Here is a 17,821-nt window from a genome sequence, read left to right on the forward strand (position 1 = left end):
ATTCTTAAAAAGAATAACAGAGAGCACCAAGACTGGGAATCTGTCAAAGTATGTTTTTATGTAATAAAGAAAATAAAAGCTAAGAAAATTATCATCATCCAACATTTTGATAAATGACTGTCATCAGCCTTTATGCAAATCTTCTAATTATTCGTTTTTGTTGTTGTATCTTTTGTTTTTCTGGCAAACTTGCAGCCTGCCTAATGTGTTTGGAAGAGATGCACTGTTTTTCTTTTTAAATTTCACACTTTAAAATAGTGTTACATTTTGTTCAAATATTCAGAGGGACATACAATCTCTTAATGGGGGTTAATTTTGTTTATCTGCTTAATGGTAGGCCTTACTGGTTACTCATTATGGAGTCTCTGTGGATTGTGGCATCTCTTGCATTAAAACATATCCTCCTGAATGCTGCTGAATATTTATAGCCCAAATGTAGGAAGAAAATGTTTTTTAGAAACTGTGGAGATTATTTCAATTTTCAGCTCAGAATGTTCCATCCAAACCTTGCTTAACAACAGCTGCCCAAACCTGTATAAGACTGCAGATTCTGTCTGTAGCCCATCTATCTGCTTCATCAAGGTTTGACTTGATATTATTTTCATCTATCCAGGAAAGTTAAGAAAAAAAACTGTCCTCAGAGATAGTAAAGGCAACATCGGATTTGTCAGATTTCTTAAAAGGTCTTCTATATCTTGTTCAGTGATGGATGTAGCTATTCCCACCTTGAGCCCTGAGCACCATGCGTTTTTGGACACCCCAGATAGGTTACTGTTCAGGAATACAACAGCATCAGTAGACAAAGGGGTTCTTCAACTACCAAAGTTAGTTTTTTTAAAACTGTGATTCTTCTTTGAAACAAAAAAACATGTTTTTCAGGAATCGTGTTCTAACGCCTTTACTATTTAAAAAAAATGCTGCAGCATCATAAACAGCATTTTACAAACTTTTTTGTTGGATCTTCACTTTTCTCAGTTATTTGCCCATTTGTCTCAAATGAGGCTGCCTTACTATTGCGCACACTCTATATAGGGCGCATCCCTCATTAGGAAACAATCATACTTCCAGCATGGAATTATAACATTTGCAATTAAAAGAACTGAAACGAAAAATAGGGTCCAAATACTCACCTGCCCGAAACTGTAATCTGCAATTAAGACCTTTATTTAATTATATTAAACCCAAAACAAGAAACTCTACTAACCGCCTGGTTTCTGTCAGGTAAACGGTAGTTGTGGTTCTGCAGGAGCCGGCAGCCATCTTTCGCCAGCCGCTGAACAGCCTCCAGTCCCAACCGGCTGGTGAGCTCCTCTCGGCCGCATACCGTCCCCATACCGCCGCCGCCACTTCCATTACCGTCTCGCAAAGCACAAATACCGCCCAGCTGCAACACAGGAGGCATGAAGACATATCTCAAACCGCAGTCCCAAGACATCATAGAAAGGCTGGTAATGCTTGAGAAGCTGAGGTCAGCTCAGATCAATGCGCTTCTCAACAGAGCAAAATGCAGATGTGATGCAATTAGAAGTTTTTGTCCATGTAAGAAGGATGAGAAGAAATTGTAAGTCTCTCTAGGTTATCTTGTCCTCTCTATTATTCCTCCCTGTCTCTAATTCATTTTATCTATTAGAGTCTGTAATTCCTTTTATCTATTGCACGTCTTTGTGTCAGACTGGCTGCTCTGTGTCAGAGAATCTAGAGGTGAGAAGAGTGAGTGTGTGTGATTAGTAGTAAGTGGGCGGGATGGATGTCGAGTGGGAAGGTAGTGTGTTGCTTTTGTCTCCTCCCTTCTATAGTCGGTTTACTGGAAAAAAACAAACAAACAAGAATATCAAAGACTAACGTCAAAGAGAAAATGAAACACAGATTATTAAAAAGTTTATTTTTAAACAAAAAAGCTGAGGTGTAATAGGGCAACTAGTGCTTTTTTTTTTCTTGGTCTGCATGTAATCCCTTGGGTGCAGCCTGTGTGATGGTTATCACCAGTGGCGCGGAACTTTGGCTGTTTATTTTCCTTGGACAAGAGACAGAGGGGCTTGTTTCGTTTGGCTCTGAGTTAGGCAACCCTTCCTGTAAGCTCAGCGATCCCACGGTACCATGCTGTAGCAGAGGGTATGCACACACACACACATACTTAACATCATTTAGTTTGTTTACTAGGAAAACACCCCCCTCCCAACCCTGATGACAACTCTTATCTCATAGAATACCCACGTACGCACAGTGATATTACACCACAACCATAGGCGCTTGTACCTCTCTGCTTCCTGCAGAGCTTCTGCAGACTTCCTGTCCTAGGCATAAAACATACCAAGATATCCCTATCTGTGTTTGGGTGTTTTTAGTAGTAGCCATTAACGTCTGAGCGTTTCTGAAGCTTTATTTTTACATAAGAGGATTCAAATGTTAAAGAGTTTAAACTGAAAAACAAAAGTAAATAAGATTCTAGAATGTTTAAACTGTTTTTCAACTCGTCAGCTTTGGATTTAAAGAATGGTTTTGTTCACGTCATATAGTTGCTCCATAGTTCCAGTTGTCAAATAATATGAAATATTGACTCTTGTAATAATCGGGCAACAAATATAACCAGAGGTAATAATCTAAACTCCCAGAGACACTGAGGTATAAATGCAACAATCAGTGTCTAGCAAATCACAGCAGTGGCCGGATGGTCTACTGTTCTTTAACAAATGTATAGAGCCTTGCAAAACCCTTCATATCCCTCACATTTTGTCATATGTAATCACTTTACTGCTACAAATTATAATACATGTTATATGGATTGCACATGAGACAAACACAAAGTTATAAATGATGGGGGACAGTGAAGTAATAGATCCAAATTGATTTCTAAATGCAGCCTGTAGTTGTATTTAACGCCATTCCCTTATGCAACCATTTTCAGAAATGGGTGAGAAAGAGTAGAACAGAACAGAAGAGCCAAGGATACAGAGCAAAATTCTAAGATAGGCCTAATTCTGATCTAAATGGAGGTATCACAAGAGGGGAGCCATTGTTAAAGGAAAGCTATAACTGGTCTCAAAACTGCTGTTTTCTACAGATGAAACATGGAGAATACCCAAAATGAACAAAACAAAAAACAAAACAAAAAAACATAACATTTATAATGGCCCTGAAAGCACCATCTCCATGGAGAAACATGGCAGTGGCAGTAATGTGCTGTGGGCATGCTATTCTTCAGCAGGAGAAAAGAAGTTGGCCAGCATTAAAGATGGAAGACAGATGGGGCCAAAAACAAGGCAATCCTGGAAGAAAATACACTAGAGGCTACAAAGTATTGTAAACAACGTTGGTCTAAATCCCACAACATTATATATCAGAGTAATCCAATCAAAGATTAACCCCAATTCCAATAAGGAACACTCGGCAATGGGAATTGATTTTCACAGATATGTATAAAAAGAAAGATGACACGCCTAATTAAAAAAAAAAATTCTACCTGACAAGCTAAATATATATATACACACACCATATAATCTGGTAAGGCACTGTGATATTTTTGGGACAGCAAACATTGTCCTAGTAGCAAAGGTCAGCTATCACCACCACAGGATGGCAGAAATGCACCAAGTTGTTAATCACCAATCACAGTGGTTATTCAGGTTGAGGTGGATATGTTGACCTCAACCCTCAAATTGATTTTTTTTTTTTTTTGCTTTTCCAGTTTAAGTAGAAAAGGGTTACAAATATAAAAATAACACAGCAGAAAAGCTGTGCTTTTATTTTCTATTTCTACCTTTTCACACTTGGAACAGGAATAGCCAATACTGCATACCTTAAATGTCTTTCTATTGAAGAGAATATTTTTATAAGCATTTCCTGCTAATGTCAATTAGAATATGAGTCTTCATTCCAAACAAACAAAGTTTCTCTAGTAAATAAACCTGAAGCAAACAGCAGTAGGTAAGATTACCCTTGATGGAAATAAAGCTTGCATAATCATTTCCTTTAATCTGATACATTAAGGTTTTATTTCAGATTAGTGGAAACCTTTGAAGGTAGCAAATGAGAACTTCCTTTTTTCAGACAATACAAATGCTTTAAGTGCTTTTCCTTATAATGTGGACTTAAGACCAAGATTCGAAGTTGATTTTTACTTGTCTTTCAACGTTTATGTAAAATATAATTCTAGAATCTTTAATGATACTAATATGTTCCTACCTAGTTAAGCACAGCATGTATTCAAACATCAAGCAAATTGTTTAAATACTACTTTTGATTCAATATGACATTTGTTCTCAGTAATAACAACCTGCTCTTTGCATGTTCTCACTGATGTTTTGATGATTTATCTGTGATGATGAGGTTGGAAAGCTATCACCCTTATCTCCACAGATTCAATTAATTTGTGGTTCCAAAGAAAATGCTATAAAATGTTATGATTTATTTTTCTTATTGTACCGATGCAGTTTCTTCATTTTTTTCTCTCTCTCTCTCAGGGCTTCCCTTCTTAATGCAAACTGGGTTACATTTTACTTCATAGTATTTCACCTAGCTCTCTGTTCTTTATAGTCAAAATCAATATCACTCACAATGCGTTTTGTACATTTTAATGATTTCCTTTCACTTTTTCCTTCCACTTTTGTGTTTAAAAGCACAGTTGATCTGGTGTTGGGTAGGGCAGACTACACCAATATATTTTTTATTTAACAATAGCTCATTTAAATCTAATAAGAACAAGAGAAATAATAAATAGGAAAATAACTTTTTTTATGTTAACTCAGCTGTAAATCATGTAAAGTGCTGAAGTAGAAAACACTGTGTGTGATGGGGCTCTCTCCCCACCTTTGCTAATCTCTATGATGTGATGAGAGAATTAATAATTGATGGAGGGAAAAGGTTTTGACTGTACAGACACGGGATGAGGGAGAGCACAGGTCTTGCTCTGCACTCTTCTCTGACCCCGTTTTCTCAGTTCAGCCATGTGTGTACCTCCACATAAATAAAACGTGGACTCAAGTGACCTTTTTTAGGAAAAACAAGTAGAAACCTCCTCCTATTTCTTTTAAAGTTGTGTTTAGCTTGCAACTGAACTGGCTGCTCTGTATTTACTGCATTCTGTGTGTGTGTATGTGTGTGTAACAGTGTATGTAGGAAATATAGTCTACATTAGCATACTGCAATCTCCATGCAGTATAGCAGCAAAGCAACAGGGGAAAAAAGGTTTAAATAACTGATTGGGCCATTTCAATAACATACTCCAGTTACTGTTGGTGTGTATATTACCGGGCTGCTCTCCTCACTGGGCGTGCTACATTCCTGCCGGCTTGTTTCAGTCGTCTCAGAGTCCTGCTCTGATACTGCAACCAAAGAAAATAATATTCCCGATTATTATTTAATACATAGCTGCATAGTTTCAGAGTAAATGACGGTCAGTTATAATAAAAGGTGCTTCAAGGAAACAATCTGACTTCAACATTACTTACAAGCTTTGCGAGTCTTTCTAGCGAGAGCTGCTGCCAACTCACTCTGTACCTGTTCAAAACAATAAAAAAGAGGGACAGGAAAAAATACAAACAATGATTTTGAGGATTTTCTTTAATCAGATCTATTTATTTGTGTGGGTTTTTTTTTTATTTCTATTTTTTTTATTCTGGGTTGCACTAACCGTAGAAGTAAGTCTCTCCAGAGCTTTCATCTGAAGGATTTCACTGCAGATGTCCCGGTTACCTTCAGAGTCTTCCTCTGACCTTAAAGAAGCAGACAGAGCTTTATTTGCAACTGTTTAATATTCTAACCAAACAACCCTCAGGTGTAAAAGTTCCCCTCAGACCTGTGTCTGCAGTCTTTCTACACCGCCCCCTGGCATCCTGTGAACAGAACTACATCTTACATAAATATGAAAATCTCCTCTGGATATTTGAATCCATGGACATAAAAAACACACATGTTGAATATTTTATATGAAAATTAGTTCTCTTTATTCAAACAAATCCACCTTCAAATTTCCCCTTTTTTTAAATATCCTGCTGTTTCAGATAAATGTGGATGTGTCTAATTCCTAAGATTATCTATCACAACACCTCAGAACACAATGCATTATGAAATTATGGTCCAGTCATACAGAAAATAAGAGAAAAAAGGGAAATATTCGACATTTGTAGAACTATATGGATTTAAATGTAATAGTTCTTTGCATTTTAGTTTTAATCAAATAAAGAAAAAACTTGAGTTTCTTTAGAATAGCGTCTATCCTTAAATGGATGAAATCCTACACCAGGTATCCTTCTCTAGAAGCCCAAACACCTGCTTTAAGAAGTTTGCTTCTGGTCTTACTTTTCATTAAGCCTATGTGTTCACGAAATTTCTATTTTTCATTTATGTGGCCTCATGTAAAAATGCTCCACATTCAGGATCTGTGGATGTAAGCTCAGCAATGCAGCAGCTGTAAGAATATATCTTTACAATGCATGTGGATGTCTAAATCCTAAGGATTTTCCTAAGCCTGTGTGCATTCATGAATGCATTAGTGTTTGTCCTCATCGGCGCGCATATATAGGATAGTGAAAGGACTTGGGGTAAATTCTACATTATTCTAACAGCAGGGATAAAAGGTTTGCATAGAGGGTCCTGAACAGCAGTAGACGGCACCTCAGGGTGCCTCTTCCAATATGAACTCTAAGAAAACTAAAGCACAGGGCTGGATTCCCATGCACTGCATCCCCCCCAACACACACACACACCCATTCAACCCTGAAGCATACAGACACATACAAGCTCAGCTCCATTTGCATACAATTTGGATTGCATCCACACATCCCGGTGAAACTTGCTGTGGAGGAAAGAAGAGGAAACCTGGTATGACTTTGTGTGTGCATGTGTGTACAGTGTGATCTGATAAGGGATATGATAGATGAAGAAGCCAGAGACTAGGTGATAACACAATAGCCTTCAGCCTGACACAGCAGCTACAGAACTCTAGAGCAGATATAGACACAGGCAGGTGGATCTCTAGATGCCTTGAAGGAGAGTGAAAGCGCCATATGTTTACTGCCAATCCTGTACAACAGGGATAAACAAAAGTGTTTTTCTCCTAAATATGGTGAAACGGGGCTAGATGTTTACCAAATATGGAAGTCCCTTTGTAGATATAAAAAAAAAAAAGGTTATCTAAATTATCATGCTAAATCCATTCTCTTCGGGATCATTAGGTTTTATTTTCAGCCGGTTTTCAGCTGGTAATTTGGTGACTCACTGTGAGCCTGAAGGTACCAGAGCTGGAGGTGAAACACAGTAGGAGATGTGTCACCAGCCATTAAGCAGCAAGTAGCACTGCTGAGGAATTACATGATCTGTGCCTGCACCACCTCCTCATTCAAAGCACATCAAGCGCCTCATGATGCAAAGAACACAAATCGTTCTTCATGAAAAATGTACATGTTCAGTCTTAAGAGCTGAAAGCTTGCGCTGTGATGCAGCTGGACGTATTTACTGGTGTAAGATTTTTTTTTTAAGTAACAGATGAATGTCATATGCTGTAGATGCATTTTGCAGAATCTGAATCTTTCATTTAAAATAGATAAATGAAGCATGTGGAACCAAAGTACTATGCAAAGCGAGCAAAAACATTCCTCCTTTCAGTGCAAAGGTGTCATATTTTAGCTCTTGGCAGTTCTGTTCCTTCTCCATGCAAAGACAGGGAAAGCAACTGCTAATTGTTTCCAACTACTCTACCAAACAATTTACTACATGTGTATAAGGAGAGGCATGAAAAATAAACAAGTAGGGATTTTTTTTTCCTAATGGAAAGCTTAGATTCAATTCTTGTTTTAAGTTTGTAAAGATACTGAAGTACCCTATGATTTAATGAATTACGTACACAGGTAGTGTGATTTAAATATTAACATCACCCCTTCCATAACAAGTTCACAGTCTAATCAGCAAACTTTAACAAATGCAGCCTTCCACTGAAGTTGGCAGAACATCTAACAATTAAACATTAATGTTGTCTCTCACCGCACTAAACCTTTAAAATGCACTTTACACACATATTTCCCTCAAACTCAAAGTACCAGATTAAAGCTCTGCCTAAATTTTCATAAATTATAGATGAATGAACCCAAGTTGAATGAACTGGCAGAAAAATGAAAAGCTTGATTAAATAAATTATTTTGAAAAAGCAAAAATCAGATGAAGCCAAACATTGGGTTTGACAGGAAGCATTATGTTCTGATGCTAAATGAGTTCATGTGAAGAAACTACCAAAGTATACATGTTACAGTAAAGTAATTATATGAATTTTGATGTTTTCAGGGACACAGCATAAGATCCCTCATACTATCTCATCCCAGAATCAAAGTAAACCTTCTTTGGGTAAAAGACTAACGTACAGAGAGAAATAATTGATAAAGAACAAAAGTAACAGTCTGTGACAGAGGAGACAAGCGAAGCATGCAGAGCAGAATGCCCAATACATTTCTGGTACATCAGGTGTTTTTGACCAGCATGCTGGTTACATAATTCTATTTTTTGTTTGTTTGTTTTTCCAACATAGCTTGAAGGTTTCAGTTTTAAGTAGAAAGGCAAACAGGGAGTGAGACTGTACAATGGTCCTCTGTTGAGAAATGGAGAGACATTTGCAAACACATTTTACTGTATTTTAGGTTTTTGCACTAATAGTTATGTATAAGTTCTAAATCCAGTCCTTGAACTTTACCATAACAGCATGATACTAATTATACCTTTAAAAAAAAAAAAAAAAATGGATTCCTAAAAAGGGTAATTTTCAGTCAAATAAAAACTATGCATTAAAGCCATATTGTACCTTCCAGTTGTTATCCCTTTTGAATCTTTTCTCATTTTGAGCTTGAGTGTGTTTATATTTGGACCATCACAAAGGAATGCATAAACATTGAGCTAAAAGGAAAGGCTGCAAAGATTTCAATTTCTTTTCTAAAAATAAAAACATGAACATAATGGCATGCCTACCTATTTAACCCCCTCCAGTCTAATGCGATAAAATAAAATTCTGTGCGACCAACAGCCTTTAGAGCAGAGGTCTCCAAGTTCTGCAATTTTAAGATGCACCAGCTGAATCAAACTGTTGAATTCCTCAATCATTACTGTATGTCATCAATTATCTGAAAATGCAAAAAATAGTTAAGCTTACATACTCAAAATTTCCATGATCTGCTCTAATCCTTGTTTAATTGGAAATGCCAAATCTCCATTTATCTGGACACAAAGTAAAATGATCTGATCAAGACATGTGTACACATCTACCAAGTGTTTAATCAGATTTAATAATTTTAGCATGTGCAAAACTGTCTAATTTTTCCTGAAAAATGTCTGAAAAACATCACGCTGACATTGTACACATGCGCAGTGGAGATTATTTTTCTCCAAAGACCGAAACTGGTGTGAACATGGACACCAAATGGAATGCCAATCAGGAAGAACCACCTCTCTCTTTCCGATCTGATGAAATCAGATTGTAATCTTCAGATTAACATGTTAACATCAAATATTTTTTATCTGATCAGGCCTCTAATTATAGATAAATCACAGATTTTTTGTGTCGTAGCTAGTGAAGCACAATTAAGAGCCTTCCAAGACACAGCTTTCCACCTGTACCGACAGACCAGATGTAGACAGGAGGCTGACAGTAACTTTTGAGGAGATACAGAGATCCACAGCTTAAGAGATAGAGTCTATAAACCAGAACACCATTATCTACACAACCACCAAATCCGACCGCCTGTATATAGAAGAATGTCAAGAAAGCCATGAGAAATTCCATTTGTCGTTTTCCAGGGAACACCCCCAAACATGCAGAGGAGGCTGCTCTGGACAGATGGGACAAAAAAAAAAAAAACGTTATGGTCTGCAATAGAACTAAAACGGAACATCACTTTTAAACCTCAATTCAAACTGTGATACATAGTGGTGCCATATTTAGAAACCCATGTATTGTATTCCTTCCTCCTCACCAAGTGTTTGTTTCTGTTGCTCAATAATATAAAAATGAACTACAAATCCATTGAAATGTGTAGTTTAAGTAAAAAAAAAAAACTGTATAAATTACAGTATATTTTTCGCTGGTACCATATAATAATTTCACATTTGTAAAAATCCAGCAGAGACCTGAAACCGGACCTAAGGAGATGAATCATGCTATTTCTACTATATGCCAGGTTTTCAGGTGATAACCGTCTCATCCCAGTGGTGCCAAAACACTGTCAGACTCTATTGCTTGATTGTCAATTTGTCCATGAAGACACTCTGTTCATCCCTTAAAATGAGGAGCATTTATGTCTGATTTATGACCTCAGTTGCCAGGGTAGCTTGTCAGACATAAAGGATACCTCTGAAAATTATCCTGCACTTAGAGTAGATTGAAAGACAATGAATAAAGGATTGAAGGATAAAAAAAAAATGACATAAATAAATATTTATGCCTCTGAAGAGCTATGATTCAAGACTTTTCAACATCTCTGCATTTGTAAAGCTATAAAAATTCTTTGGTTTTTAGAGCTTTGCTGTCAGAACACGATTAGTTAGAAAACTCAGCTGGACACAAAGTGGCTCTGATGTTTTCCACTCATTAGTCTGAACCCTGCTGACTTGTGCAAGCAGTGAAATAAAGTAACTCGGAGTGCCTGTCAGCGACAATACTGTATAGAGTTACTGATACAAATTACAGATGTCTATGTGCCTACTACACAAGAGTTACCATAAATATGACATTTGGATTCATCTTGTCAGCTCCTCTACATGCTGTCTGTACATGCACCCTTTTAAGTTGACATTCAGAAGAATACATTGACGTGAGAGTCTCTTCGCTCTCCATATATGCTTCAGTTTCATTAAACACGTACAGATCTCACTATATTTCTCTGAGTGACAGATTGAGTTCAGTGGCTGCCTCAGCAGGAGCCAGACTTACAGTCACGGCAAAGCAGGGAACTCTGAATGACACGACTCAGAGTGTATGACTGAAAGTGGCCTGAGACCATCTCATGTATGTGAGTGATCACATCATGTGTCACTTTTTCAATACAAGTGCCCTTCATCTTTATAAACAGGTGTGTATGTGGGAATAAATAGGCTACTATGGAGACAGGATGTAAAGCACTGAGCAGAGATTAAGCTCCTCACAGGGATTTTAAGGAGGATCTTTGGATGCATGACTTATTTATTCCAAGGACAGAAAAGCACACACACCAGTGTAACTTACATTTTATTTCTTCCGACCACAAATCAAATTGACAAATGACCTTCAACGCAAATGCTCGTCACTTCGGGCTACTATAAGGAACAATGAGCTTTTCATTTCAGGTCAGTGAAGACCTTCTAGTGTCTCCAGGGCTTCTACATTTTTTGGTTAAACTGCAATTTCCAGATTTCTAATTAGTTTATTTCGTTTTTTTTTTTTTTGTTATTTGATGTTAAAATGTTAATGGTAATAGAATATTTATTACAGATTAACATAACAGCATAATTTTCCAAAGAGGGAAACAGAAATTCTGAGGTGAAAAATTTGCATCTCTTTAAAAGCTTCTTCTTGGAGTTTAAATAAACAATTTCCATTTATTTAAACCATTATAGGTTTTTTTCATTTATAGCCTCAAACATAAATCATCAGATTGATCAAAGAAATGTATCATTCTAGCTTAAAAATGTCTTTTTGAGATTACCTTTTACCTGGAAAGAAAAAGTCTTTCTGACTTAAAGCGGGCTCTCCCTCCTAGAGAATTTTGCTTGTATAATTCACCATCACTGCCACAAATTAATGACTGCTACAAGTGCTGGAAACACTTTTCTTATTCCCAAGATTTGCAGCTAAAAATCAGTTCATAGACCCTTGCTTCTGCATGTGCTTAAACTGTTAGGAATATGGCTATGCATCTTATTTGTACTATGCATCAGAGTTCTGATGGGTGAGATGACATTTCTTTAGGTGATGCTTTGCACAGAAGATAAGCTATTTTTTCTGCTCTTCAGTGGCTCTAAAGTTGAATACCTCAGCTGTTTGGGTTCTTTGAGAGGCGGGTACAGAATAAAGCTCGGGAAACAACACAGGGGACACAGAGCACAGGCAGCAGCATGAGGAGCATATACCTACAAAACAATATGTGCACCAAAGTCGTCTTCACATTTGTATTTTAGAAAAGAAAAATGTATTTAGGAAAGTTTTTTTCCTTTTTTTGTCCCAGAAATATTTGCATTGACACGTTCGGAATCAGAAATCTGCTTTACATGGATAGGTCAATATATCAATATATATTAATAATAATAAAGTCTTTAAAAGTTTTTTGTAAATTACAATGATAGCTTTCCCAAATTGTAGTTGCATCTTGTTTTATGCTATTATTGGGAATCAGATAACTTTTTATGTATTGTGTCAATTTACAGGAATGATGTTGAAAAAGTGTCACTCTGCATTCATAGAAAGCTGCCCCACAGTATGCAAACCACTCTGCATAGATTAAATTGTCAGTATGTGAAGTGCCTGAAGACCCGTTTAATCACTTGACTTACATGATGCATCCAGAGCTTTAGAAGCATCTGTGAGTGCCAATAGCCTTGTTTTTTAGTGAGCAATCTGAAGTATCGCATCAGACAAAGTGGACAAAATCTGCAAAATTAAAAATAACTTCCCTAAATTTCCTAAAACATTTTTACACTCACCAAAGATAGTAATTGGCTTTACTGAAAAAGAGTTAATAAGCTTAACAGGAGACGGAAGCACAGGATAGGTTCTGGACATTCCTCCAGCATGTGAAAACATGGCTGAAGGCAACCAAAGGTACATGTGGACTGAAGAATAGACCAAAGCATTTGTGATGTATCCATATTCCTGAAAATCTCGCTCCCTTGTTCTCAGATGTGTGATTCATGTTATAACTAATTTGTTTGGTTATAATTAGTATTTCTTATTAAGAAAATAATAAAGTGATATACTCATCTGCTCTCTTGTAACATCTGTTTGTCTCCCCTGTCTTGTCTTTTTGCCTTTTCTGGTTTGAATGATATTGTTTTGATTTGTTTTTGTTTCTTGTCTCTTCTCTTATCTCTAGAGGTTTATGTATTGTTTTGTTTCATTTACCCTTAATTTGAGCCAGTAAATAAGATGATCAGTCAATGGCGTGAGTATTTTTACCCTTAAAATAAGATCATTAGATATTATGCACTTGAAATAAGAGACTGCATTTGTTGTTTTTCCTTATTTAACAAATGCATAATCTTATTCCATTGGCAAAGTATGTCATTTATATACTCAATACAAGAAAAAATTCACTTATTTGAAGAAAAATACATTTACTTATATTTAATTTTTTTGCAGCAAAAATACATAATAATACGATCAAAACCCGATTGGATACTTTTAAAAACCTCCAAAAGGCACCTTTACTGTATAACAACCCAAAGGTCTACAAAGATGGATAACTAATGTATATCTATACATTTATTTATTACTTACGGGCTATTGGCTCCACCTCCAGAGCGAAACTGAACGTATGGTGCAAGCTGAAGGAGGAGCTTAACAGCTTCTGGCCACTCCCCCTCATTGGAGCGAAACTCACAGGAAGCAGACTCACACTCCTCAAAACTGAACTGATAGTAGGAATTGGAGTCTGAAAACACCACCCGCTGGTCCACTGAAATTAAATCAAACAGAATGAAATCAAAAACAGCAGGTGGTAATGTGAGAAACTTTATCTTCAAATAAATATTTTTAACATGCAACAGTAGCTTTATGCAGTAAGAGTAGGAAATAACAGTCAATCCTAAAATATTAGAAGTATTGTTTTTAAGGTTCTCATTAAAAACTGTTCATATTTGAGGTCAGCCTTACAAATAAAGCTTCAAGCATTTTATAGATTTCTGTGCCAGAAGACTGTATTTTTTCTATAAAATAGGGAACTTACTGCCATATAACAGCGGATTTTCTACACAGTGGTACTTAGTTAAGGGAAGTGACTCCAATAAGCATGATCATAATAATTACACCATATATCCTAATGCTTCTTAATTAAATAGTTGGGTTTAAGATTTTAAAAACAGGTTGACCTTGGGAGTCAGATGTGCACGTAAACAACTTGTTATCAAAAATTGTGATCAACCAACCCCAATAATCAGAAAAGTTGAGCTAAGATGATTAAATGTTTTGATTATTTGTTTTAAACCTGCAGAATTTAACAAATGTTGCACTTAAATATGTTAAGAAACCATTAAAAAGCAGCAAGTCTTTGTTCAAGGTCCTAACAAAAGGAAAACAGAGGATCCATCCATCATACCCCTGAACTCTACCATAGCAGGAGAGTTCATTCTTTTCAGTAGAATAATGAAACAATAGTGGAAAATGGGGCTATGATATATGGTGCTGTAATTCCCAGTTTTAATGTGAAAGTTCTCCACTAAATTCAAGCTCATGCGCTGAGCAGGTGAATGAGGCAGCAAATGAAGCTCTCCTTTCTGCTGAAAAGAACAGTTAAGCACTTGTATCTTTAGAGATGTGCTGATGTCGCTGGTAGGTGGCTATAAATTTGGAAGCCCTGTTCTAGCTATCTGCATGTGTGAGGGTGTGTGGGTGTGTGTATTACCAGACAGCAGGACTCCCAGCTCCAGCAGCACCTGCCAGACACGCACAGCAGTAGTCCGACAGCGCACGTACACGCACTGCTCACACAGCCACTGCACCAGCTCCACTCCCACATAGCTACGCCTGTTAAAAACACAGGCATAGACCAACATTTGAACGCACAACTTGGACCATATAATGTCATGAAGCGCACACAGTTCTTGGCAAGAAAGGTTGTTCTTTTTTTCAAATCAATACCCATTGATTATTCATTAGTTCCGCGTAAGAGTTTTCCTCAGAAGCAGTGAATGCCCTCCCTCTGCTTCCCCACAAAGATAAACTGTTTTCTGTGCAGGTGTGTTTAAGGTAGCAGTATCCACATATTTATCATTTTCTTTGTTTTTAATTATCTGGGTATTTTGTAAGTATGCCTAATTTCATTCAACTCAAAGCATTTGCCATAGAGTTGTGCTCCACATTCCTCCTTGTTCATTGTCCTGCATGAACAACCTGACTGACCAATTAAAATGGGGCTCTCCAGTGACTGGTGAGGCAGAGTACATGCTTGGCTGAACTAATCGATTCAATTCTGCACACAAACAACCAAATGGGGAGAGACGAGCGTACCGTATTATTCTGGCCAGGTGGATTTTGTCTTTAGCTGGGTACGGTCCATGAGAGAGGAAGGCATTCCTAACAGACCGACCGGCACATGGAAAACTTTGCGAGCAAGACTGAAACAGACACATATAATTAGAACATACATTTCCTTTTAAAATAATTTAAAAAAAAAAACAAGAGGAGTAGATTTTGTTAAACCTGTAAGTTATTTGCAGGTGCATAAATCAGATTGTGGGAAGCTAATGTTGTTACATGCTGTTGTCATTGACCGGCTCACAAGGACGGCTCGATTTCTTTCCCCCTGATGAATCAGACATTGACTATGTCTACAGTCCTGCTGTCAATGCCGTCATAAACACATCTGTATTTCCATTAAACTGTTTACATGGCTGATGCCTCTGTAGTGTTTATCAGACCTTTTAGTGTACATGCCCCCAGAGCATACCTCATAAGTAAAGAGGCTTCACACATTGCACTGAACATCAGATGCTTTCAATAAAATCTCACACGTGCTTTAAGCTTGTTGAAACATAATAAAAATCAATAGCTAGCACATGTATCAGCTTGAAAATCCAATATTAACCTTTCTGGAGCCAAAACAGTCCTCATAGTGTGGCACCAGAAGCATGAGGTGCTCTAATTCTTTAAATTTGGGAAGTAGATTCACTGTTAGAATTGTTTGTCCAGCATTTACAGGGGCTGCTCAATGGGACTGATGCCTCCTTTCTCAAAACTATCATCCACTTATTAAGGAGATCCTAATGGCACAACTGCAGAAGGCAGTTGACTAGCGCCCACTGTGCACTGATACCTTTTAACTTTACAGTTATCAGGCTAGGCATAAATTCCTGTATAGTTTTAAGCACTGCAGATTTTAACATGAGGCCTGACAGTGGAACCTGCCTAAATGGAAATAGGCAATGAGCCAAACACTCCATTCATTTTATGGTCCAAAACAATTCAGAAAACATTACTGAGACAAAGTACAGCAAAACTAGGAAACGGTGCACATTTTTATTATTTTCATATACAAAAAGGTCCAAAAATACTAAAGGGAAATGTATGATCATAGTGCAAGGTGTCACTGTGAGGGGACTCCGAGGTAACCACCACAGCAGTCCTAAAAAAATGACTTTCCCGTATCAAGCATGTAATGTTACACTCCACCCTCTCAACAGTAGACATGGCTCTTTCACAAGTATTAAGGGATGCCAAGGTTTTCAAAAGCACCAAAGTTAAAACTGTGCAAAAACTGTTTTGTAGTAATGAGATAGCAGAGAAAGTGCTGAAGTAACCAAAGTTACTCCTGACTGTGCAAAGCACAAAGCAGAAAAGCACCCTCTCTGTGCCATTGGTTTCTGACCACTGCCAGTCATTACTTCCTATAGATTACCTTATAATTTGAAAATATATCTGGCTACAAAAACAGACAATGATGGTGTAGAAAAAAGGAGTACCAGAAATCACTATTTAAAGTAACATGGGTTTAAAACTGCATTTGGCAAGCTATGAGTGGCATGATCGACAGCAGGCTATACATGAGCAGATAGCCGGACTAATAAACCAGTTCTCAAAGTCGTCCTGTTGGTGCCCAGTTTCTTTAGTCTATATCAGTAAAGCTGTTACAGAAGGAACATCTGGTCAATTCTGCAGAGGATGTGCCAAAACGTCCTGTGTTTTTTCTGACACTGCAGGCTTTATTATAAAAAGATGCACTCGAGTATAGTAGGATTCTCCTTTCTTAATATTAAAAATATCTATGGATATGTGTAGTTTTTGAGTCACTTTTTTACTCTGAGTTTTGAGCTGTCTCTCTTCTACAGAAAAATAAGTATTTTTATAGTATGCAATGCAAGTTCCAGATCAGTGAAGGCCCTGCAAAGAAAAGTGGTAACAATTGGGTAATTACACTGTTTGCAGAATTATTAGGCAAATAAGAATTTCGTCACCTCATCCTTTTCATACATGTTGTCCTACTCAAAGCTGTATAGGCTTGAAATCCAACTTCCAATTAAGTAAATCAGGTGGTGCGCATCTCTGTAATGAGAAGGTGTGAGGCCTAATGACAACACCCTATGTAAGGTGTGCTTAATTATTAGCCAACTTCCTTTCCTTTGGCAAAATGGGTCAGAAAAGAGATTTGACAGACTCTGAAAAGTCAAAAATAGTCAGATGTCTTTCAGAGGGGTGCAGCGGTTTGGAAATTGCCAAGCTTTTTGAAGCCAGATCATCGCAAGCGTGAAGCTGCCAGGAAGCCATTAGCACCAGTTGTGCCATATTTCAGAGCTGCAACATGTCTGGAGTGCCGAGAAGCACAAGGTGCTCAATACTCAGGGACCTGGCCAAGGTAAGGAAAGCCGAAACACACAAGACAAAACGTCAAGATTGGGCCAAGAAATATCTGAAGACTGATTTCTCCGAGGTGTTTTGGTCTGATGAAATGAGAGTGAGTCTTGATGGGCCAGATGGATGGGCACCAGGCTGGATCAGTAAAGGGCAGCAAGTTCCGTATCGACTCAGACACCAGCAAGGTGGAAGTGGGGTACTGGTATGGGCTGGGATCATCAAAGAAGAAAAAATAATGACATGGCCCCCTTGTTCACCTGATCTGAACCACATCGAGAACCTGTGGTCCTTCATGAAATGTGAGATCTA

The 17,821-nt window shown here is 37.5% G+C and overlaps 1 protein-coding gene across 1 annotated transcript in view; it reads right to left on the reverse strand.

Moving 5' to 3' along the window:
• Nucleotides 1-17,821, reverse strand: part of LOC107085890 (rap guanine nucleotide exchange factor 5-like) — a 53,094-nt gene that overhangs the window by 18,765 nt on the left and 16,508 nt on the right. Inside the window, exons 3-9 of the mRNA XM_015376525.1 lie at nt 15,173-15,279; nt 14,568-14,689; nt 13,445-13,622; nt 5,630-5,711; nt 5,448-5,496; nt 5,248-5,321; nt 1,205-1,384 (exon numbers count right to left, since the gene is read on the reverse strand). Coding sequence (XP_015232011.1) covers nt 1,205-1,384; nt 5,248-5,321; nt 5,448-5,496; nt 5,630-5,711; nt 13,445-13,622; nt 14,568-14,689; nt 15,173-15,279 — 792 coding nt within the window. The remainder of the gene's footprint in view (nt 1-1,204; nt 1,385-5,247; nt 5,322-5,447; nt 5,497-5,629; nt 5,712-13,444; nt 13,623-14,567; nt 14,690-15,172; nt 15,280-17,821) is intronic.

This window comes from Cyprinodon variegatus, unplaced genomic scaffold (genome assembly GCF_000732505.1).
Source record: "Cyprinodon variegatus isolate N-32 unplaced genomic scaffold, C_variegatus-1.0 Scaffold135, whole genome shotgun sequence".
NCBI classification, from domain to species: Eukaryota; Metazoa; Chordata; class Actinopteri; order Cyprinodontiformes; family Cyprinodontidae; genus Cyprinodon; species Cyprinodon variegatus.